Consider the following 24,674-nt stretch of genomic DNA (forward strand, 5'->3'; position numbering starts at 1 on the left):
GGCTATATTGATTTACTATGGAGGCCGCCATCTTGAATTAGAAAATTTCACGCCGAAGGAAGGTGGTAGCAGAACCCAAGTAATCGAGAAACGTGATAAGAGGTAACGCTCTTAAAAAATCGTATCATGTCAACCGTTTGCCGCAGAATGTTCCTGATGGTGTAATACAATTCAGCGTTTTGTGCGGCTGGGGGTTGACGGGTGGTTTTGCCGGAAACGCGTTCTTGCTGCCATTCTGCCGGCTTGTCGCCTTCTACAAGCCGGCAGAATGGCAGCAAGAACGCGCTTCCGGCAAAACCACCCGTCAACCCCCAGCCGCACAAAACGCTGAATTGTATTACACCATCAGGAACATTCTGCGGCAAACGGTTGACATGATACGATTTTTTAAGAGCGTTACCTCTTATCACGTTTCTCGATTACTTGGGTTCTGCTACCACCTTCCTTCGGCGTGAAATTTTCTAATTCAAGATGGCGGCCTCCATAGTAAATCAATATAGCCACCCAATTGATGATTTATTGGTGTCGTCATCAGTATATCAGATTCAACAAGGGGAAGCTTTGGGCCAGTTGGTCTGACATGTTGGAGAGGAGGAATGACCGCAAATTTGACAGGACTGAAGAGCGAGCACTGAAGAGCAGTGCCGCTCGTCCTGTCCTCTTCTCGCTCTTCAGTCCTGTCAAATGTACGGTTATTCCTCCTCTCCAGTATATCAGATTGGTGGCGTCACTGATTTTGTGACGTCATAATTAACTAGTCTCATGACTATGTTTAGCCGCTTTTAACTCAGTAATTAAGGAGGCATCATATAACGAATTAGGTATTTGGAATCCTCTATATGAGTATAACAGCTTATGAAGTTAATATTTAGTTACGGTTATGCTTATAATTATTTACCAATAGCGTCATGATCTAACTAATGATATTCGTAACGGGCTCGATGAGCAGGGCATGTTAGACACCAATATTGTCTAATTAGGTTAATTTTACTTATGGTTAGGCTTAACATGGCGGCCATGTCATCACCACTCGGCAACACAATTTTATACCTCATGGCGACCGGGCACCTAACGCCTGAGGTAAGGAAAAAATTACCGACGATTACGTTACTTCCTAATGCGAAATTTGAGCGCAGCAAATAAGCTGTTTCACCTTTTCGATAGTGAGTCAACCCCAGCTGCGGAGTTGGTTTCAGAGACAACGCCGCCGATGCCGACACAAACAATATGATACCCTCGCTTCCGCAGCGCTAAGAACCAGGTCTAGCCGTGGGAAGGTGGTCACGTATTCGTCGACGTGCCGGGGCCTCCGTGAAATAACCGGCGCATCGGCAACTGAAGAGCACCCTATCCGCCACACAAGAACAGGGGGGGGGGGGGGGGACCCTTTCCTCCTCTTTCTGCATGGCGGCGACGGTGTTCTATGCAGTCACGTTATCTTGACTCTCTAGCGGCGTCAGCGGCATCCAGCGGTATCAGTCGGTCGCTGCTATAGCGCTGGGGGCATGAAAGGGGGGCGGAGCTGGTTACGAGGCCGACGACAACGCCGACGACGACGCGAAACCCAGGAACGGACGCCAAAGAGCTGCGCTCTAAAACGGTCCTACAAAGAGTGTAAAAACTTGGCCCAAATTAGGTATGAAAAAGTAGCCCAATCACGTGGCAATACATCACACGGACGATAGATAGCGCTACCCAACAGCTAACGCTCGTTACTTCGACGTCTTCCAGACAGTGTTATTTTGCTGGTGTAAGTATGCGCACGCCATAAATGGCAAGTTTTGCGCAGCTTTGCACGGCACAGAGCAGTGCACTAGCATGTAGTCAGACACATAAAATCTGATTTTTGATTCATACATTAGGCCTCGCCCAAACGGGCAAGGCCTGACAAAAATTGGCCTATAGGCTCATTGGAGTGTCCCTCCCCACGGTAATCTTTAGTAAAAGGCGAAAGATTAGTACGTGGACATGAGGAGAGACCTGAGCGATACCGAACAGTGCTGTGGATTACACGTGCTTCGGAACGAACTACTGACAAGGAGCAGTTGTGTCTTCCAATTTTGCAATAATATTGGCTACGAGCAGTAGCCTTTAGAGCTAATTTTTGCAGAGAGGCATGGATTTCTTTATCTAAATAGGTGTGTTAATTGAAATTACTATTCTATTGCTCAGAGCCGAAGCCTGTTCTGTTTCAGCTGCTAAAATCCATGTACATTTGACTATTCGGCACGAATACGCCAGAAACGAGCACGTTGCTGGCGTTGCTGTGCTTTTTTTTTTTTTAACGTGGTCGGTTGGAGAGAGAGAGAGAGAGAAAACTTTATTTACAAAGGAATTCGGGGCACGCCCCAGGGTCCCCGCACGACCCCACTGCACTCAAGAGTTTATGTTCCTGAGGTCCATAACACTGGCAGCACGGCCGGTGGCGATGGTCTGCACGGCCGGGTCCTCCGAGCGCAGCAGGGTCTCCCAGTCCTCCCAGGTCTTGAGGTTCTCTAGGTCCCGCGGGGGAGGGTCCGCCGGGCAGAGGGAAAGGATGTGGAGGGAAGAAGCGAAGGGTTCTGGGCATAGGGCGCAAGCAGGAGTGGGGAAGGAGGGATGATAGTGGGTTAGGGTAAGGGGCGAGGGGAGAGTATGTGTTTGTAATCTGCGCCAGAGTGTTGCGTGTCTGTTATCTAGGGAGGGGTGGGGTGGGGGGTAGAGCTGGCGAGAGGCTCTGTATGCCTGGGTCAGCTCACTGAATGAGTGCATGCGATCCTTCGTGAATCCCCGATCCGAGGCCACCTGAGCCCGGTTTAAAGAACCTCGGGCTAAAAGGTTGGCGGCCTCGTTTCCGGGATTCCCGGAGTGCGCAGGCACCCATATCAGCTCCACTTGGCGGGGCGGGGGTGCATCGGGCGAGTCGGTTGGACAAACTTTGGGTTTGTCTGGTTTGACTTCACATAAAAGTAGCGGAAACGTACTTTCCTACTTGCTTAACTGCGACTTCTGTAATTTCCATGCTCATAATTGCTTATACACACCAAAGTACGACTACTCAAAACACCTGAGTATCTGTCCTCGCTTCGGCGAGCGCGGCTTCGGCCGCTTATCTGATTTTTTCAGCAGCGTCCGCTCCGGCGGACGCAGTTGTTGCTGCGACGCGCGTCTGTTCTTGCCTTTTTCTCTTTCCTCTGATCTCTTACCTCTCCTCTATCTGCACGTGGCAGCGGTGGTGGCTTGTCTAGAGCCAGTAGCAGGCCCGTGCAATTTCCTTTTCATCCTTTTCAAGTGGGACCCACTGGTCCCACTTGAATGACCTTGTGGTTCATACTAACGCGACCTTGAGCAATGGGAATCTTTGAGCTAACGCTCTAAAACAAAAATTGGCTGTGGTTTAGCTGTGGATAAACCTGGAGTATTGCGAAAGCAACATCTGCACATAGCCATATATCGTTGCGTGAGCTACATTGCCCACAGTCTCGCCGTTTCGCGTGCTCTTGCACGACCATACTGCGCATGCGCGAGGAGCAAGTGACGTCACTACGAACAGCTGTCGTGCCGGCGTCCCCGGCACGCTAGCTGTGCGCCGCTATTGCGCACGCGCAGCTGGCGAGCGCAGAGGTGGCACTTCTGAGTCACCCGCGCAGCGACGGCGGCGGCGCGACAGCTGTGCGCCGTGTGACGTCACTGCTCTTCGCGCATGCGCAGTATGACCTTTCCTCGGCTCCGCGAAATGGCTCGGCTACTCGCGTAGTGTTGCTTTCGCAACAATACCGGACGGTGTTACTGACCCGTCGGTAGAAACGCACAGGTAGTTTCGCTGTTTCGCTACTCTGAGCGACCAAGAAAGAGGTGCTTGAGTCCAGTGATCGGTATCATTGATTTTTCAGTAATCCAGAGATTAGCAGACGCACAAAAGGCTAAACCAAGGAGCATGGTGGCTTGCTTGGAAGATATGCAGGAATAAAGCTCGACTATAGGTATGACTCGTGGGACCTGATCTCGTTTGAAGAACTGCTATCGGGAAGACACAGAGGCTGGTCAAGATGCTGGGTGAGCACGGTTAAGAGTACTCGGCGCAGGTCGTACACAAGATAAATTCACATCCTCAGGGAACGAACTATACGTCAGTTGTGCCGTGAGTGGAGGTACAAGAATAATTCAAGTACTGGTCATAAGAAAATTACTCCCTAGCATCCACCCAAGAACAGCCACCCGGCCACATATGAAAGTTATACAGCTTCCACAGAAACTTTGTGGTTAACGAAAAATTCGTCCTGGTCAGGGGTTCCAAACCGGTGTCATCGCTTAATTGGGCTGGTCGCTGTACTAACTGAGCTAACCACAACGGCTAGCATGTAGTAGGGCGAGAGCGAATTGATCAGTAACTTGAAGTGGGAACAGTGATGGACCGATGTTCAGAGAATCCCCCAGGGTGCAGTAGATTTCTAATAGGGAGGTAATTACTAATTAGTAATGAGTAATTGCTCTCTGATTACTTATCTACTCCACCTTGGTTGATTGCCCTAAACATTGGACCAAAAATTACTGGTCATGAAGCGCTCTAACTTCCTCATCATGAACTACCAACAGGCCCAAATTACTACTCTGCTGAATAATTAACTAGTCACATGACTATGTTTAACCGCTTTTAACTCAGTTATTAATAAGGCATCCTAAAGGAATTAGATATTTGGAATTTTCTACATGAGTATAACAGGTTAGACACGAAAATTAACTAATGAAGTTAATATTTAGTTATGGTTAGGCTTATAATTAATTAATCGATGGCGTCATGATCTAATGGATATTCGTAACGGGCTCTATGAGTAGGACATGTTAGACACCAATATTGTCGAATTAGGTTAATATTTACTTATGGTTAGGTTTAACATGGCGGCCATGTCGTCAGCACTCGGCAGCTCACAATTTCATGCCTCATGGCGACCGGGCGCCTACCGCCTTGAGGTAAGGAAAGATGGCCCTCGAAAGAAGTCGGAAAACTTTTTCGGCCCAAATTGGTCAAAAATATCCGACCTCAAGGCGGTAGGCGCCCGCTCACTATGGCCCGCTCGCCGTAAGGTATGGAAAAGTAGCCTAATCACGTGGCAATACATCACATGGACGATAGATGGCGGTACCGAACAGCTAACACTCGTTACTTAAACGTTTTGTAAACAGCGTTGATACCTTTCTAACCATTCTGATTTCTGCTGCGTTAATGGCAAGCTGTGCACAGTCTTACACCAGATAGTGCCGTGTAGTCTATTACATAAAGATCTGATTTTTGATTCACAAATTAGACCTCGCCCAAACGGGCAAGGCCTGACAAAAATTGGCCTATAGGCTCATTAGAGTGTCCCTCCCCACGGTAATCTTTAGTAAAAGGCGAAAGATTAGTACGTAGAGATGAGGGGAGACCTGAGCATGTTCTAAAATGGCTGTGGATGAGACGTGCTTCGGAACGAACTACTTACAAGGGGCAGTTGTGTCTCCCAACTTTGCAATAATATTGTCTACAAGCAGTAGCCTTTAGAGCTGATTATTAGAGAGAGGCATGGATTTCTTTATCTAAATAGGTGTGTTAGTTGAAATTACTATTCCATTGCTCAGAACCGAAGTCTGTTCTGTTTCAGGTGCTAAAATCCATGTACATTTGGCCACTCGGCACGAATACGCTCGAAACCAGGGAGTTGCTGACGTTGCTGTGCTGCTTTTTTTTTTAGAGCGCAGCTCTTTGGCGTCCGTTCCTGGGTTTCGCGTCGTCGTCGGCGTCGGCGTCGGCCTCGTAACCAGCTCCGCCCCCAATGTAACGCTTTTCAATTGGTCGAAATGCTCGTGACGTCACAGTGCGCGAATTTCAAATGGGGCCAATTGTACTTTGGCTAGTAACCATGCAACCAATCAAAGGGATCGTATAGTGATGCTGCAACTAAGTTGGACTGAGTTTAGTTAATTGCTTAATTAATCAATTAGCCTAATTAATGTAGAGGAGAATGAAGACGTCAGAAGAAAAGAAAAGAAAAGAAAGACGCTCGCCGCAGCGACAACACCGTCCGCGGAAGGAGACGCTGCTGAAAAAAAAACAGATAAGTACGAAGCCGCGTTCCCTCCACCACCACGCACTTCCCCACTCAGTAAGACGTTGCTCGTTTCATATACGTTGTGTCGAACATCCTAGACAGTTCCAACAATTGACAGGTTAATGACAGAACACGATAGATAGAAATGCAAGAATATAAATATGAAATAGCCTAATTAACCTTTCTAGTTAGACCGCATAAATCAATAAAACCGAGAACGAAATTGGTCGAGTTGGGGAATCGAACCAGGGTCTCCGGAGTGCGATACGAGCACGCTAGCCACTCCGTAATGCCAGCTGAATGGTTTGGAATGAACAAAGGCGCGTCTAGCTAATACGGCGTCTTCGTTCACTCCCATCTTCCCCCTTTCCCTTACGGCGAGGTGCAGGTGTCCACCCAGATATGCGAGAGAGATACATTTCCTTTCCTCAAAAAATAAATTTACCGCCCAGCAAGGCGTACAGCCGAATTGGCGATGGCGTTCTGTGGACTCCCTGGCAGCGTTGCAAGACGCTGTCGCGTTCCACTCTTACAGGCGAAGCTTAACATGTTAACCACACATCAGTAACACACGCAGACAGCCAATGGACGCGTCATTCGCTGGCAGTACTTGATTCATCATTCACAACCACATTCTTAACGTACGCTCCCTTGCCGCACATGCCAAGGACGTACACCACGATCACATTCTGCGCCATTCCTCTGTACTTTGCTTTGCTGAAACCTGGATGGATCCCGAAGAGCCTCTCGAAATCATAGATTTCCTATCCTGCTGTGGTGCTCGCAGAGACCACAACAGAGCGGCGGGAGTCGCTATCTACTTGCGCACAGGTCTCTCTGCAATACCAGTCGAAATGTTTGGCATGTCACATGAAGTTGCCGAACTGTGCGCCGCAAAGTTGCCCAACGGCTTGCTGGTAGTAGCTGCCTACTTCGCCCCTACCGCACTCACGAAAGACGTCGTGCACTTCCTGCAACTCGCATTAACCGTCCATCGATCCACACCGATGTTAGTAGTGGGGGACTTTAATGTTGACATAAAGACAAACAGCAATTTCCTAACACTTATGCGGGAGAACATCCCGTTCCTCTCGCTCGTAACGCGTCCCACGGCTGTGACAACCTCGCGAGGCACTTGTATAGATCTCGTCTTTGAGAATCAAGCATTGGTGTACCAAGTCGAACATATATCAGTTTATTTCTCCGACCACAAAGCTTCCTTCATGACTGTCAAGAACTGTTAGTGGAGTCTTTGTTAAAGGAATACGTGTGAAAAATAAAAAAAAAAAATCTGTGATAGCGCATACATGTGTTGCTCGATTTCTTTGCCTCAGTCTATCGAAAAGGTGAAACAGCTTACTTGCTGCGCTCAAATTTCGCATTAGGAAGTAACGTAATCGTCGGTAATTTTTTTTTAACGTGGTCGGTTGTACAAACTTCGGGTTTGTCTGGTTTGAGTGCATGCGATCCTTCGTGAATCCCCAGCTGACCCAGGCATACAGAGCCTCTCGCCAGCTCTACCCCCCGCCCCACCCCTCCCTAGATAACAGACACGCAACACTCTGGCGCAGATTACAAACACATACTCTCCCCTCGCCCCTTACCCTAACCCACTATCATCCCTCCTTCCCCATTCCTGCTTGCGCACTATGCCCAGAACCCTTCGCTTCTTCCCTCCACATCCTTTCCCTCTGCCCGGCGGACCCTCTCCCGCGGGACCTAGAGAACCTCAACACCTGGGAGGACTGGGAGACCCTGCTGCGCTCGGAGGACCCGGCCGTGCAGACCATCGCCACCGGCCGTGCTGCCAGTGTTATGGACCTCAGGAACATAAACACTTGAGTGCAGTGGGGTCGTGCGGGGACCCTGGGGCGTGCCCCGAATTCCTTTGTAAATAAAGTTTTCTCTCTATCTCTGGTTTGACTTGACATTTAAAAAAGTGGCGGAAACGTACTTTGCTACTCGCTTAACTGCGACTGTAATTTCCATGCTCATAATTACTAATACAGTACGTCTCTAAAGAACCCTTCTAAGACAACACCGGATTCACTAGACGCGCCTTTGTTCATTCCAAACCACCGAGCTGGCGTGGCGGAACAATTGAACATGGTTTTATAGACTGCAAAGACGCGATTTTGTTTTGGGATGTGTTGCAGAGGACGCTACAGAAATATTTTCTCCTAAATTCCTACAGTGTGCGCTACCTTGTTGTTTCCCAACCTGACTCAAAACCTTATGATATGATTCTTCTGATTTGACTTCATAGCCTTTGGAAAACGCGCACGCAAGACCGCAACGTTGTTGAACCTGTCGTTTCGCCCAGGATTCATTTTAGCCGAATATTGCGGCAGGTAACGGACATTTACAAAGAATTGGACTTTTTACCGGATTGGTTTCCTCTCCTGATGCGCTGTATATCCTTGCCGGCTTTTTAGTTCTAATTTGTTTACTCATGTTTGTGCCACCTAGCACCTACCTAGGTGCTCTGTAAATATTTTTTTTTGTGTGAGTGTATACACACACATATATGTACATATATCCTTTCTGTACAAAACCATGTAAATAAATACCATGAAAGAAAAAAAAAGAGCTGGCGAGGCGGAGTGGTTAGCGTGCTCGCCTCGCACTCCGGAGGCACTGGTTCGATTCCGTAACTCGACCAATTTCCTGCTCGGTTTTATTAATTAATTAATGCATCTGGGATTTTTCGCTCACGGCCAACGCCGCCGACGACGACACCGGCTTTTCTGCGGCACGGGGCCCTTCACGCTATCGCGTTAATATGTGAACCAACGGTACCACCCACTTGTCCCACTTGAATGACCTTGTGGTTCCTACTAACGCGACCTTGAGCAATCGGAGTCTTTGAGCTAACGCTCTGAAACAAAAATTGGCTGTGGTTTAGCTCTGGTTAAACCTGGAGGATTGCGAAAGCAACACCTGCGCGTAGCCACATATTGTTGCGTGAGCTACATTGCCCACAGTCTCGCCGTTTCGCGTGCTCTTGCACGACCATACTGCGCATGCGCGAGGAGCAAGTGACGTCACTACGCACAGCTGGCGTGCCGGCGGCCCCGGCACGCTAGCTCTGCGCCGCTATTGCGCATCGGAGAGGAGAGAGAGGCGATGGAGAGCGCTCGGCAGCGGCGGCGGCCCCGGCACGCTAGCTATGCGCCGCTATTGCGAATGCGCAGCTGGCGAGCGCGGCGGTGGCAAGGTAGATGTACTGTGGTAGCGTAGGCTCCATAGAAGCCCATACGTTCAAAACATGGCGGCTTGTGGTGCGCAGCCAGCGCCGTCTTCGAAATGCGTGGACAACTAAAAAGTGACGTCATAATTAAAACAAAAACACGACGTCGAAGTCACGTGTTTTAATGACGTCATATTTGTGACGTCAGCGTACGTGCTGCTTGGCGGGAAAAATAAACTGCTTAACGCCGCGGCTTCAGCGTGACACCCGACACGAGAACGAAGAAAGAAGACACGACGAGTGCCAACCACCAACGCTATTTTTAGGCAGTCAGTTCTCGTTGTACCTTTTTCCTTCGTCCCCGCCTCAGGTGTCGCGCTCACGTCCTTGGAAAAGCGATAAAATGTGACGCCGCCAGACAGGTTATCGCTCGCATATCGTGCAACCGCACACCTCTTTTTTGCGTACGGGGCCCCATGGCCACAGACGATGCCCTTTTGGGGCAAACGCGACAGAACCGCACCCAACCGAACGAAACTACAAAGAAGCGCTGGCAAAAGGGAAAAGCGGAAACTGTACACGAACGATGCACACCAAGAACTCGAGCAACAAGCAACGAGGAAAAAGTAGGGCTAGCGGAATCGAGTTTCAAACAAAAGCAAGCAAATGGTCAAAAGATGTGACAAGGGCATGACATCAGAGCACCGTCAACCTTGTGCATCGTCCCGCTGCCATTGCCGCTGCTCTGAGCGAACGCTGTCATAAAATTTTTACAAAGCAAGCGCTATACTTTCTAACAAAATGCACACAACTAAAACATTTTAAAAAGGAATCACTGCAATTGTTTTTGAATGCTTTTGAAACACAAAATATATCCTAATTATTTTCCTCTTCAAGTCGTGTTTGTCCACTCATTTCATTTTGGCGCTTTAGTTCCACCCCTAATTTGATGTCGCTAGCACTTGGTTCTGGACCGCATTCGAGCTCCGGCTTCGCGACCTATTTCAATTGACCTTGGCGGTGGCACCTCTGAGTCACCCGCGCAGCGACGGCGGCGGCGCGCCAGCTGTGCGCCGTGTGTCGTCACTGCTCCTCGCGCATGCGCAGTATGGCCTTTCCTCGGCTCCGCGAAATGGCTCGGCTACTCGCGTAGTGTTGCTTGCACAACAATAACGGATGGTGTTACTGATCCGTCACACACACAGGTAGTTTCGCACAGAACGACAGTTTCGCACACAGGTAGTTTCGCACAGGTAGAACGCACAGGTAGTTTCGCTGTTTGGCTCTGAGCGAGCAAGAAAGAGGTGCTTGAGTCCAGTGATCGGCATCGTTGAATTTTCAGTAATCCAGAGATTAGTTGATGTACAAAAAGTTAAACCAACGAGCATGGTGGCTTGCTTGGCAGATATGCAGGAGTAAAGCTCGACTATAGGCATGACTCGTGGGACCTGATCGCGTTTAAAGAACTGCTATCGATAAGACCCAGGGGCTGGTCGAGATGCTGGGTGAGCGCGGTTAAGAATACTTGGTGCAGGTCGTAAACAAGACAAATTCACATCGGCCGGGAAGTGAGTGGAGGTTCAAGAATCATTAAATACAAGTACTGGTCATAAGAAAGTAATTACTCATTAGCATCCACCCGAGCACGGCCATTCGTCCACATATGAAAGCTATACAGCTTCCGCAGAAACTTCGTGGTTAACGAAAAATTCGTCCTGGTCAGGGGTTACAAACCGGTGTCATCGCTTAATTGGGCTGGTCGCTGTACTAACTGAGCTAACCATGACGGCTAGCATGTAGTAGGGCGAGAGCGAATTGATCAGTAACTTGAAGTGGGAACAGTGATGGACCGATGTTTAGAGAATCCCCTAAGGTGCAGTAGATTTCTAATAGGCAAGTAATTACTCATTAGCAATGAGTAATGTGTGATTGCTCTCTAATTACTTATCTACTCCACCTTGGTTGACTGCCCTAAACATTGGACCAAAAATTGCTGGTTATGAAGCTCCATCGCAAGTACAGGGGCCGAAGCTGCCACTAGCGGCGCCCTTGACCGACTAACACTAGAGTTACTGTATATGCTACCAAAGGTAGCGGAGTTGCGCGTCTGTTTTCCCTCGCCGCTCCGAACGCCATTAGCCGAGAGGCGGTCACATGATTTTCGTGACGTCGTGTGTTCAACACTCCGCGGAGAAGCTGACTTCACAGGTGCAGCGCCGAGCGAACCCTTGTCAGCTCGACGCGTCATGTGAGCCCGCGTTGTCGGCTACATTCATTTGTTTTCCGTGCACACCTGTGGCGTCAGGTTTGGTGTTCTGAAGTGGCAGTGACGGACGCAGTCGTCAGCTATGACTGGGTGCAGTGCGCCAAAACTGCAGCAACCGCACGGGAAACGGCAAAGTGTTTTACGCAGTGCCATGTGGAAGGTCGGCGGTTGAAGTGCGTCGGCGCCTCAAGTGGCTCTTGAGAATGAACCTCTCCAGTTTGCGGCTGTGAAAGGCTTACAGTATTGATAAATAAATAAAAATTTCTAGCATGTTCCAAGATCTACCAGTGCCATCACAACCAACATTTGCCTGTTTCGACAGCGAAATCAGAATTGCATTGGTAAAAACATTTTTCATATGTCGACATTTGTTTGCCTTGAACAAATCACTAGTTTTTTTTTCTAACTTACACACATTATCAAATTAGGAACAGGCAACGAAAATCTTGTTTGTCTATATCTTTTACTTAGTGTCCTTTTATGGATACTAGTTAGAGCCTATACCTGTCCCTCGAAGCAGTATTTGTAGCATATCACTGCATTAAAATTGTACAGAATTTACAGTCTGCATCTGCAACTTTTTGGCCCTTCACTAGGGCAGGCTCTGCTTACTCTACTGCTGCTTCGAGCCTTCTGTAATGATGGTTCGAGGTGAAATATAAGGGACAATGAATGTTCAAGAAGCAAATTCCATGCAAAGTTTTGCTACATTTCGATGTCAGTCTCACCTGCATAAACATTTAATTTGCCTATGCAGCAGCTGCAGTGGCTTAGTGGTTATAGATCACGGCTGCTGACCCGAATGACGCGGGTTCGATCCCGGCCGCGGCGGTCGAATTTCGATGGAGCCGAAATTCTAGAGGCCATGTACTGTTCCCTGTCATAGCCTGAGTCGCTTTGGGCAGTTAAACCCCCCTAAACCATTTGTCTGCCTATGCTATAAAGTATTGTTCTTAGTAAAAATGTCCTTAAGAACCATCTGACAAGGATTTAGTGAGGGATGTGAGGATAGGATAGGCAAAAATCGCATGTAAACAAGTGTCACAAATCTTGATGCCGCGAATAATTTCAGCTAGAAGACAGCAAATCAGCCTATAACCTCGGCTTTAAAAAAATCCAGGAGTCGCGAAATGTTTTGATACTGCGACCTAAGCCGAATATACGAAGAAGGAGTATAAAAATGGAAAGCGGGACATTAAATTAGTTTTTCCGAGCAATAAGGACGAAGCAGGCAGGAAAACCTACCACAGTAATCAACAACTATTGTAATTTCATAACTAAGGTGAAACGATAGTGCTTTTCGATAAAAAATGAGGAAAGTTAAATAATATCTACGTTTAAGAGTACTTTCAAGGTCTTTTAAAGATCCGCCCTGTCACTGCATTTAGCAACGGGGTACATTTTGTGAAATGTGTTGGACAAGCAATTGAGTGTTAATTTTTTCGTTATGTCAGACTCTCCTCGTTCAATGCACTGGCGTTGCTTTAGTCTGCTTGCCTACAACAAGTTGCACAATTATTTTAATGTGGTTCTAGAGAGATGCGTTTCCGTATTTTCCGCGCATAACTCGTACAGAACACGCGGCGGTGCTAGTTGTGAAAAAAGTAATTCATCGCTATACTCTTTTTGTTCTTAAGACGTGAAATGGGATGCGACAGACGCTGTCTCATCTGAAACGAAACTGCTTGCTCTTCTGAAATTACTGGTTCCAGAAAAAAAAAAAACTCGCAGGCCGTTTCCAGTCTTTTTTCGTCAGTTTGTCATAATCACGATTTGCTGTTAACCTTTGGCGATTTTTTTTCGTGCTGTATGCACACCCACGGCAAATCACAGATTAGTTTTCAGCGTTACTTTTAGAAACTTGCCATCAAGTCAATCTATTTAAAGGAAAAAAAAAAAAGCCCAAGCGCCCTAGACAGCGAGCTACGCAGCCCCTGTACGTACGAGAAGTGGCTTTCCCGCACAGCTTGGAACATGATGGCGGACCTTCGCGCATGGGCGTCCGGAGGGGGGGGCAAGGGGGGGCGGCTGCACCCCCCTGGAAAATCACTCACTCGAACCGTGAGTGATGGCCGCACGCCAGGGGCGGTGGTGCGCTCAGCCAGAAGGGTAAAAGCAGCCCCGCTTCGACGCTTGGTCACATCTGCGAAATGCCGCGTCCGGGCGCGCGTCGTTCCGCCGTTTTCAAACCACACCACCGCCAGCTCTGCTGAAGGACGACCTGTTGCAGACATGCAGCGGCACCGGCGAGCATGTGTTTCGAACCGTCTTGAGATGGGTGTCTGTTTCTTTGATCTCTAGAGAGATAGCGACACGGAGGCAGACAGTGCACAGGGCACAGGTGGTGGTGGTGGTAGTGGTTTATTTAAAAAAAAAATAAAATAAAAAGTGAAGCAAAAGAGTGTTGCCGGCCGCGGCAATTGCTATCTAATATCTTAAGCACCCGAGCTGCAGCCGACGGAAACGAAAGGGAAAGGGAGAGGATAGTGAGGAGAAGTATAGAGGGGAGCGACAGCGAGAAAGGACAGGGGAGAGCTTTGTACACTATTTACAAAATACAAAAGTAATCAAGTTCGCGCCGCTCGCGCGCTAAGAGGGCACAGGTCGCTCGCTAGAATCAGGATACGTTCGTACGCCGGCCACCGATGAATTCTTGAGGGGGGAAGGACAAATCAGCCGTGTCCACCCCCGCTTTGTCGGGCTGCTCAGGGGCAAGCGGGCGACGAGTTGGCGCCGCCGCCGCTCGCTGTCTCCTCCGATCCACGGGAGAGCTCAGTGCGGTAGAAGCGCCGCTTTCAGAACCTTCGGCAAAGGGGATTAGCTGCTTTTGTTCACGGCGACGCAGTCTCCAGAGGCGCCCCCACACCAGCGTTCCTTGCGTCTTCTCCGAAAACCAGCGCCTTTGGTCAACGCAGCCCGATGGCGCCTGCCTGGCTCGCCTGTCACCTCTGGCTGGGCCTCAAATCACTCGCCTGTCACCTCTGGCTGGGCCTCAAATCACAACAGCGCCCATGTACTGTGCGTGTCAGTGCATGGTAAAGAGACCCAGGTGGTCGACATTATCCGAAACTCTGTACTACTCCGTCCCTTATAGCCTGAGTCGTTTTGGGGCTCTGAACCCCATAAAAGCACAAAAACAAATTTTCCGACCGAATTAGTTGCGGGTGTCCCTTCCCCTCGGAAGTCGCGCGGCGTTCCTTACACCCCAAAAGTGCGCATTCGTGGATATTGTGGCAAGTAAGCCCTTGCACATGTGCGCGCCTCTGTGTTTGTGCTTCGGTGTTTTTGAAGGTGAGAACAACCAAGACAGCGGACGAGGAAACGACGAGCGGCGAGCAGTGTGTGTGCGGTTGCTCGACTGTGCGGATGCGCGAGCAAGATGGAGCGAGGTGTATGAAGCTGCGAGCGTGCATTTATCTTGTAAATAAGTTTTCGTTGTATATAGTCATCTTTTGTTTTCAACGTACTCGTTCAACCATTTTTCCAATCAATATATATGATGACTGTGCACTGAGAGCGTGTAATGAAGCACAGAAATGAATTTATCACCCGTGTAACTACGCAATTCGCCCAGAAAAATCTGAGGCGCCTACAGTTGCTGTTCAAGGAAGACTGACTGAGTGACTGTAGTTGCGTGTTTGTGAACATATTGCGCTGTGTGCTGGTCATCAATTCGGGTGAGTCGAGAACCCGTATGCAGTAAGACTGAGCACTTCGAGTATTGATAGTATCTTTTTGCATTTTTATTAATTTTAATTGTTTGTTTGTTGATAAACTCCAATGTATCTCTACAATCCGCGCTTTAATTTGCTGCTTGTAATTTTCTTTCATGTGTGTATTTTACTTATTTTTTATTTATATATAAATAAATAAATTTACTCCGCAAATAGTGCCTTTCAACCCCCCCCCCCCCCTCCGGTGCCAACAACCAATGGGCCCCCCCCCCTGAAAAAAATTCTGCGGACGCCCTTGCCTTCGCGCAACTCTGCTCCCTGCGGGAGCATATACAGGAACTCTAACACAGTTGACGGCACCTTCCGAATGAGATTACGTGCAAGAGGCTTGGGTGGAAAATACATTTAAATCTTGTTTTGAGGGCAAAATCCAAACTTAGAGAGCACAATTTGGCGATAACAAACGGATGCGGTTTCTGCACGGAAAGACCTCCCTTCAGGCTTTCTTGAGCACAATGCCAAGACTTCGCCAGCTATGATATATCCAGTTTTGGCTGGAAACGCGAGCACTCATGCTCAAATACAACGTTTGAAAGCTGTATCGCGGCTCTTCCAATGCGCACCCTTTGTGGAATGAGAGAAAAAAAATGGCTGAGGCTTAACTTGGTTAAGCCTGGAGAATGCGAAGCATCATCGTGTCGCGTAATTTGGAGGCGCACAACCACAGCGACGGCGCGAGGTGGGCCCCCGTTTCTCCACTGTCGTGACGTCATCGTGTCACGTGGTGTGACGTCATGTATCACGTGATTTGGGGGCGCACAACCACAGCGACGGCGCGAGGTGGGCCCCCGTTTCTCTGCTGTCGTGACGTCATCGTGTCACGTGGTGTGACGTCATGTATCACGTGATTTGGAGGCGCATAACCACGGTGAAGGGCTGAAGTGGTAGCTAAAGTAGTATGCTTCGCATAAAAAAAAAATCTGGGGGCACAATTTCACTGAGCGCAACGAGCTTCCGGTGTGGTGACGTCATTTACGGTTTGGTTAACGTCGCTTCCTTGTTAATCGACGTCACTTCCGGTCTATGTCATGAGTCATGCCTGGTCATGTCACTCATACGCGCATACACAGTTGCCACAAAGAGCATCCATCACTTCCGGACGGGTGAAGTCACTCCCGCTTATGCCATGAAACATAACTGGTCATGACTCATACGCGCAGCATGCGCAGTTGCCACACACAGCCTCACGGCACGCTACTTCATACTGCCTAGGCTCCGGTGTAACATCACGACGCCAACGCAAAATGGTCCGACAATTGCTGCTTGCTGTTGCATAAAAGAGCCAAGATGATGTCAAAAATTAGGGGGCACTGTGTTATGTGGCTATGACGTCATCACATGAGTGACTCGCCGACGCCACAGCTGCCCGCTTGGCAGCCACGTCCGCCGCTGCGCTGACTGCTGTTCGGCCGCTTCTCCTTGCCATGTGTGCATTACGTGATTTGCTCTCGCTAATATAGTTGCAGTGCTTGCTGACAGAGCTTTTGCTCTATATATCCCGGCTCAGATGAGCCCCAGCCACTTTTTGGAATGACCTTTGGGCCTGGTGCACACGTCCTTGAGAGTGGATGTGACACCTACATTGTATACCTGCATAAACTATGGTACATAACTTTATGTCGGCGGCGTTACTGTGCATGCTCTCCAGTTTACATAAGTGTTGGCCGACCGGGCCGGTGTGAGGCGATTCACGTCGCGTAGACAGGACGATTCAACCCCACTCCACGCTCGAGGTTGACGTTGCTGCTGGCTACTGCAGGGCGCCAGCTAGATCTCACTACGACAGAGAACTTGCGGTCAGCACATTGTAAGGCTAGCAGAACTGTTCTTGAAATTTACTCACCGCAAGTTCTTCGTTGCAGTGAAAATTTCGCCGAATACAATGCAGCGAGCGTGGGCATTTGCGGTACTTATGTCCTTAAGGTGCTCTTACACCGTTCGTTTGAGTAAAGAAAGCCTTGAGGTTAGCAGGAAGCTATTAGCGAAAATCGTCACCATTTGTGGTCCTGTTTGCTGTCGTGAAGATGTTTGAGAAGAGGCCTGGTGGTCTCCTTACGTAAGACCTCATGCTCGCTTTAGCTCGACGCACTAACTTGTGTACGTGCCCCGTAGAGCAAATTCCAACCCGGTAAACTTACTCGACACGTTTTGTAGGCTTCATGCATGTCTTGTCTGTCAGAGTGTACTCCGCCCTCAAGTACTTGTCCTTGCAAATGCAGGCACCACGCCATCGCTGGCTTCTGCTGCCGCTGCTCACCGTGCTATCCTTCGGCGTAGCGCTGAGCGCGGATGCTAGCCGTGCCTCTGCGTCCTCGGCGGCTTCGGCTGCGGCTTCCAGCCAAGGCCGCGAGGAGACGGGCCACCCGCGCGGCTACTACGCTTTCCAGAAGGCCCGGCGTCCCCAGGACCGACCTCCGCGGGTGCGCAAGCCGCCCTACCACCGGGCCAACGTGCACTGCCCCGAGCGGGTGGTGTACGGCCGCTTCTCGCCCCGGGACACGTTGTGCGGAGACCTCAACAAGGGCTTCATCCCGCTCAACCCCATGGGACAGAGGCCCGTAGGAGAGCCGTACCCCTTGTGAGTGAGCCGCTCGATCACTCGGTCGGGAAGAGTTAGGGGGGTATACCTCCAATTTCTGCTTTCCTTTTCTTGATTGATATTTGGATCTCACATTTTCTTCTGTTTATTCGGTATTATCTCAGTCTTTTACTTCGCCCGTATTATTTTACCAATTCTTTTTCAGCTACCTCTATGCAGCATTGTTTTAAGACGAAATCAGAAATTTCTACCTGCGGCGCGGAAGAGACCACCACCACCCTTAATACACTCATCAGCCCGGCCTGACCGTTCTTATGCCGTTTACGATCTGACCCATCCTGCCCAAATTGTCACTGCTCCTACGCCATCTTTCTTTCCGCTTTGCCTACAACAATTTCTTCCCCACACTACCTGAACACATCTCCTCACCAGTAATCTGACATCGTTCAAGGATGAAAGGGGTGAAGTAAGAAAGAGAATGAGTCGCTGCATTGAAGCTGTCTGGATCAATTAGGATCACCTGGGATCCTTTAACGTGCACTGACACCGCACGAAATACCAGTGTTTTCGCATTTCGTCTCCTTCGAAATGCTGCTGTCACGCCGGGGTTCGACCCTCCTCGTACACACAAGCTGAACTCTGCAGCTACTGAGCTACTGCGCTGGGTGTCTTGCGAGCGCTTGACTCCTAGAGTCGATGGCCGGACACGGCGTCGGCCCTCGAGCTCTTAGCGAAAATGTATCATTTTAAGACAGGTAGCATGCGCGGAGTTTGCGTTATGGATTTCCTTTCTTTCCGTCTTCTTCATCCAGCGAGGTCATGAAGAAGAAGACGCTGGAGTTCCTTTCCGGTACGCTGCCGCTACTGCGCAAGGACCCCAACCTGCCCAAGGTGGCCAGATTTGCCGGAAGACCGCCACCTGGATTCGGTGGTCTCTTCTCTGTGCCACCGGGACACGTGTTTGACTACTACCACAGGTACAACACAGAGTTGGCGTGTTCTTTGCGTGGTCATTCAATAGTCGTCAGCAGTTTTTGCGCTCGAGGCTACCCCACCCTTGCTGCTCGCAACTTGCTGAAAATAGGCATGGGCACTTCAGTGGAGCGAGCACACGCTGTAAGAGCCTGGCTGAGGCATTAAACGTGAGGAAGGACGCAACGGCTCAGTAGAGTGTTTTAGCACCGTCGTACTTTTAGCGCCTTAATTACGGCAACTGCAGCTGTGCGACGAATGTTGATAGGCAAGCACGGCAACAGCAGCAACAGCAACGCGTTGCCGTATTGGCTGTACGGCTCTATAGCAGTGCTAAACATCCCTAATACTTGAGGCAAGTCTCATTGGGCTTTAATGAACGAACCGTAATTGTGAAAGAATTAATAATAATTACACATTTTTCTAAGTCTTATGTTAGTTGTTGTAGTAGTTAGTAGTTTGCTATGTGCGTGTGGATTGTTTTACGACTTTTCAATCACTTGCATTAGGAGCGAACATAGTATAAGTCCTATGGAAATGAGCAAATTTACGGGAACAAGTATCATTTGCTCGTGGCTTTCTGTGAATGAACGCCGCGTTAAATGGTTGTGTTTACTGTGTGCGCCAGGCGTTGTGACATAATGGGGACGTTTTAGTTACTGTCGTTTTGCTTTTTCTGAACAGTATACGAGAACTTGTGAAGTGAGCTCTATTCTGGACGTGCGCACTGTGCGAACTCAGGTATATTTTCTCTCCAACCACATGTTGATTTCATGCGAAGCGATGAGCGGTATACCGCTCATCGCTATAGATGATTCTTCTAAAAGCGGCATAATTTCCTTTCACGCATGCTTGACTCAGAACAGCGCATTTCAAACACAGACGGCGGTAAAGTAAAAGGGAAAAGTACTTCTGTGCGTATTGGTGCATATTCAGAATATAAGGAGGTGTTGGTGTATATTTTTTCCGGAAGTAAAATGAAGTGCGCCTCACCACACTATTATACTGCCTTTCATTCGATTTGGCTATCGCCTTTGTTTCAAGTGCACTTTTCCAGAATCAGGCGTGTGCAAGTATCAACTCCAGAAGTCGTTCCAGATCCTCTAACACATCAGAATAAGTAAAAAAAAAATCATGAGCTCATTTGGTTACAGTATATCCATGCCTAAACATTCTTGGACAAAAATTTTGAATATTGGAAATTTGTAAGGTACTGGTATAGAAACATTGAACGTAGTGGCCCATTCTTCCGATATGGAGCAAAATCTTTTTTTTTACAGTGTTTCCAACTCTCCCATTGAGCAGCAAAGACAGCCCTAGAAAACTAAAGGGGAACGCTTTCGACGATAATAAGAACGTTAATAGCAAAAAAAAAATTCAAGCCTACCGATGGGGGATCTGTGGATATATATTGATTGTTATAGTGAAATCTCGCAATATATGAAAAAATTGCGCTCATAAACTCTTTCCCATTCAAAAATGCTTTTGTCCAGAATTGCTGGGTATAAATGATTCGCTTTAAATACACCACGCGTATCAGAGGTCTAGGCTGCGAAAGGAAAAAAAAAGAAGGCTGCATTACGCAAATAGAAGTTTCAAGCGTTTCAGTGATTGCAAACGTGCACTGGTCACAGCAGCCTTCTAACAGTGTTACGAATGCTACATAGTTTTCTCTGCTCTCCAATATTTTATTGAAGGCGACGAGGCCGGAGGTCCCTGGCTGCTGCGTCCAACACCACCGTCCAGGAGGAGCAGCCTTTCCAGAGCGCGGGGTTCAAAGTGCGGGTTCCGAAGTCGTACGAGTCGACCGTGGATGACCTCGCGAGGGGCGTCAACGCCACGCTGAGGCAACTCTGCCAGCATGGCAGCGGAACGTGAGTGTTTGCAGCTCGTAAAGAAGTACGTTTCTCGTATAACGCTGCCCACTGGAGGCTCTTGAAGAAGATGTAGAAAACGCCGGAATTCTCGTCATTCACGGGACGCACTGACACGCGGCTTGCACTGCGATCTATTCAGCGATCTCATTACCGTAAATTCGGTTTACAGCGCCAGTTAACGTAGTCATAAGCCCCCTTACCCCTTCCAAGGTACTGCGGTCGTCGTCCTCACGGAATGACGTCGTCACATAGCAAGGTGACATGACCTATTCTAATCGATCACATGGCTTAGCTACCGATTACATTAATTGTTCCCGCCGCGGTGGCTCAGTGGTTACGGCGCTCGGCTGCTGACCCGAAAGACGCGGGTTCGATCCCGGCTGCGGCGGCTGAATTTCGATGGAGGTGAAATTCTAGAGGCCCGTGTACTGTGCGATGTCAGTGCACGTTAAAGAACCCCAGGTGGTCGAAATTTCCGGAGCCCTCCACTACGGTGTCTCTCATAGCCTGAGTCGCTTTGGGACGTTAAACCCCAATAAACCAACCAACCATTAATTGTTGCCTGAACTATTAAATGCGAATGGATCATTTCACCCATTGATCTGGGCGTCATTATTAGCCCCTTAAGAATGTGACAATGGCAGCTGTTCGGTGATTACCTTAATTCTCATGTCATATTCTTTTTCACACCCCTGTTGCACATACACCTCACGCTGAAACTCGTGTAACATCACGTGAATTGTTTGTCAACTTTTGTCGTTTTTTTTTCACTTACAGAATCTGCACTCTGTATTCCGCGCTGTCCACGGCCCGAGTGTCGACTGCTGTGCTGCAGACGATACTGCAGATGCTGACATCCCGGACGCCCGCCATCGCGGACAAGGTGCAGAGCGGCGCGTCCGGCTCGTCGTCTGCTTCCGGATCGGGCTCTTCCGGCGTGAGCGGAAGCGGAAGTGGCTCACCGAGCAACTTGCTCAACATGCTCACGTACGCGGCCGACATCATCAATGCCATCAGTCCGGACGCCGTCTCCACTACGCCTGCACCCCAAATAGTGAACAGGTCAGTGGAGGGCGTGTACGTAGGCAGGTGCGAACTGAAGCTGTCTGCGTGGATTCATGCTTGAGAAGTTAGCTGACCTGAGCTTCCATCGTGTAATTCAGAATAAATGCAGAATCGGGTACCTCACCGTCATATTTCTAGGTTCAAACAAAAATTCCAGGAAGAGGAACATCTTTACGGGATGATTGACTTGAAAGTGTACGAATCCGACAGTTACAGAACACCACGGTTAAAATAGCAATAGGCCGAACCAATTCGAAAGGTCACTGTTTGCTTATGGGGCTCATATTAAGTATTGGAATGGTTGGTTTGGTTTGGTTTACGGGGTTTAACGTCCCAAAGCGACTCAGGCTGTGAGAGACGGCGTAGTGAAGGGCTCCGGAAATTTCGACCCCCTGGGGTTCTTTAATGTGCACTGACATCGCACAGAACACGGGCCTCTAGAATTTCGCCTCTATCGAAATTCGACCGCCGCGGCCGTGATCGAACCCGCGTCTTTCGGGTCAGCAGCCGAGCACCATAACCACTGAGCCACCGTAGAGGACAGTATTGGAATGGTCACACTGCTTTCTCGCATCCCCATGCTGTTATGGTTTCTGCTCCTGATATAACCTGTTTGGGGCTTAGTTTCCTTGCCCATCAGTGAAAGCGAATTTTGGCGATGCGATTCTTTTCTTATCGACCTACTAGAACAACAACATTATGGAACATGCTCCTTCAATTCGCAGCTGATAATAAGAAAATCGCTTGAAGCTGTCTGGTCGATACAGAAGGAAATAATTGGTTACATATCGTGGTAGCAATCTGTTTCCAGTTACAGTCAGTGGGACCTGCGATCGCCCAACCAAGCTGCACTTCGTTGCATCATGGCGATGTGAAGCGCAGAATAAGAATTAACTCAGAACGGCGCTGTCTTCCTGGTGTTTCAACTGACATCAACTACGTACTACGTAATGACCTCTTTGGCTCATCCACTGGGCTGAGGTCATGGCTGGTACGTTTTTAAAAAAACAATATAAATGCTAATGTATACCTTCCACAGCAAATGGTTAAAGGCCACAGACCTGCTGCAGCCGAACAAATAGTGTCCCTAAAGTTTTTTTTTTTTTTGGGGGGGGGGGAGGGGTGAGGGGAGGGGGAGCAGGCAGAAAGTTCATTGGCAACTTTCGTACATGATAAGCACTGGAGTCAGTGCTTATCGTGTATCATGTACAAGATAAACAGGACGTTCGAGACTATTTAACAAGGCGGCTTATCTTTGCGTGCAGCCGTTTGCGCCATCTCAGTAGCTTGTAACTGTAATAGCCACACTACCGACTGGAATACGACCGCCCGCGGACAGTGTCAGATTACGAGAAGTGGGACAGTACATGGAGTGTCACTATAATTGTTGCCTACACGCAGGTCACCACTGACGCAAGTGCTCTCGGCGCTCACGGGCGCCACAGGCACGGCTTCTTCAGTGTCCAGCCCTTTGGTCACAGTGTTGGACCTGATGACCAGCGACAGCTCGCCCATAAAGTTGCTGGCCAACGTGTACAGCAGCCGCAAGAAGTCCAAGCCGCCGGACTCGGCGCAGCAGTCGAGTCTGGAGAACGACGTCGAAGGACTGCCGCCCACCCCGTGCCCGTCGCTCGAGGAGTACGTGACCCCGACGTTCGCGCGCAACTACCAGGGAGTGTGGAAGTACGTGGTCCAGATCCCCCACGAAGGGTACCTCACCCAGACGGTGCAGCAGACCAAGTGCATGTGAGTGCCCCTTATAAAAATGGTCTGCATACAGTCTATAGACTTATAGACTCTATTGCCTTTCTGGAGATATTTCTCTTTGTCTACTCATAGTGTGTTGACTGTCTATAGACAAAAGTCTACTAAAAGAGTATGGCCATAAGTCTATGGATTATGTCCACATCATTTGTATTGCCTGTAGACTGTTCTCTACGATTTGTCTGTAGACAGTCTACAGACTTTAAAGACAGAAGTCTATTTGTTTGTAAGGGTGCCTTTATGATAGCCCCCTCGTTCAGTTTGCTGATAATGCGAATTTTGGCGCGAGGCTGCACCATATGGTGCTTGAACAGAGCGTTTTGCGTAAGACCGCCGTACTTTGATGTCAACCTTGGCGTTGTCGATGGTTCTACGCAGAAGCTTTAGAAGCCTTGTACAAATCCTGCTCGAACACTTCCTGAAGATCTTCTATTTATGGCTGTAGGAAGCTCAGCAGAAACTATTTTCACTTGCGCAGCTGCACATTTTCTGTCTGCATATCTTCTGTTATGTTGCTCTGAAACGAGAGTCTGAAGTGATGTTGATTTGAGTGGCTCTGTCTGCGGTAAGTAAGTTCAATTCGTCGTGTAGACAAGCTTGGCATAGTCACTGAATCAGGCCTGAATAGAGGGGGAAGTCCTAAAATAGGGAGTCTGAGGGCTACATGCTTCTTATTCCTGCAATAGAAGTCTTCGTAAAATAACCCCCACGCTTTTTGTTTCTTCTCGATGACCAAGCCCCTGCGTCTGTTGCCTTGCGCGCAGGTCAAGCAGGTGTGACTTCGTGGATGGCGGACTGTGTCACGAGTCTCCGCGGTGGGTGAGCCTCCTGGTCGCCGAGATATTCTACCCGAACGCTGTATTTCCCACCACCTCACCGCAGCGACGCAGGGCTCCGCCTCCGCTGCACGCGCCGCCGTCGCCCTACCATCCTTCACACGCGCCTTACAAACCACCGCCCATGCTTCCCCCACAACCACCATCAGTGGGAGACTTCCACGCCTTCCAGCAGTACCTCCATCGTCGTGTGGGCGCCGACCAGGCGTCGCAGAAGCAGCCCCAGAAGCAGCCGCAGCAGCAAACACAGCGACAGCAGATCAAGAGACGCAATGACGCAGCGGGACCCAGGACGGCGGCATCATCAGCGAGGTCCCGGACGTCGACGTCATCGGCGATGTCCCGGACGTCGACGTCCACGTCGTC

General features: G+C 49.2%; 1 protein-coding gene and 2 non-coding genes across 3 annotated transcripts in view; 1 reads left to right on the forward strand and 2 right to left on the reverse strand.

Moving 5' to 3' along the window:
- The window catches only part of spz6 (Spaetzle domain-containing protein 6), a 45,844-nt gene that overhangs the window by 18,648 nt on the left and 2,522 nt on the right, over window positions 1-24,674 (forward strand). Inside the window, exons 2-7 of the mRNA XM_089569955.1 lie at window positions 17,475-17,833; window positions 18,607-18,771; window positions 20,464-20,640; window positions 21,421-21,705; window positions 23,110-23,454; window positions 24,237-24,674. The exon at window positions 24,237-24,674 is cut by the window's right edge and continues 2,522 nt beyond it. Of these exons, the coding sequence (XP_089426081.1) occupies window positions 17,475-17,833; window positions 18,607-18,771; window positions 20,464-20,640; window positions 21,421-21,705; window positions 23,110-23,454; window positions 24,237-24,674 (1,769 nt within the window). The remainder of the gene's footprint in view (window positions 1-17,474; window positions 17,834-18,606; window positions 18,772-20,463; window positions 20,641-21,420; window positions 21,706-23,109; window positions 23,455-24,236) is intronic.
- On the reverse strand, window positions 1,864-1,988 carry LOC149363607 (U5 spliceosomal RNA). Its single transcript, XR_016289278.1, has one exon. It is a non-coding gene; the product is annotated as a U5 spliceosomal RNA (small nuclear RNA).
- Window positions 5,287-5,411, reverse strand: LOC149363608 (U5 spliceosomal RNA). The gene has a single exon (XR_016289280.1). It is a non-coding gene; the product is annotated as a U5 spliceosomal RNA (small nuclear RNA).

Source organism: Amblyomma mixtum, chromosome 2, assembly GCF_055824585.1.
Source record: "Amblyomma mixtum isolate Tamu chromosome 2, ASM5582458v1, whole genome shotgun sequence".
Classification (NCBI taxonomy): domain Eukaryota; kingdom Metazoa; phylum Arthropoda; class Arachnida; order Ixodida; family Ixodidae; genus Amblyomma; species Amblyomma mixtum.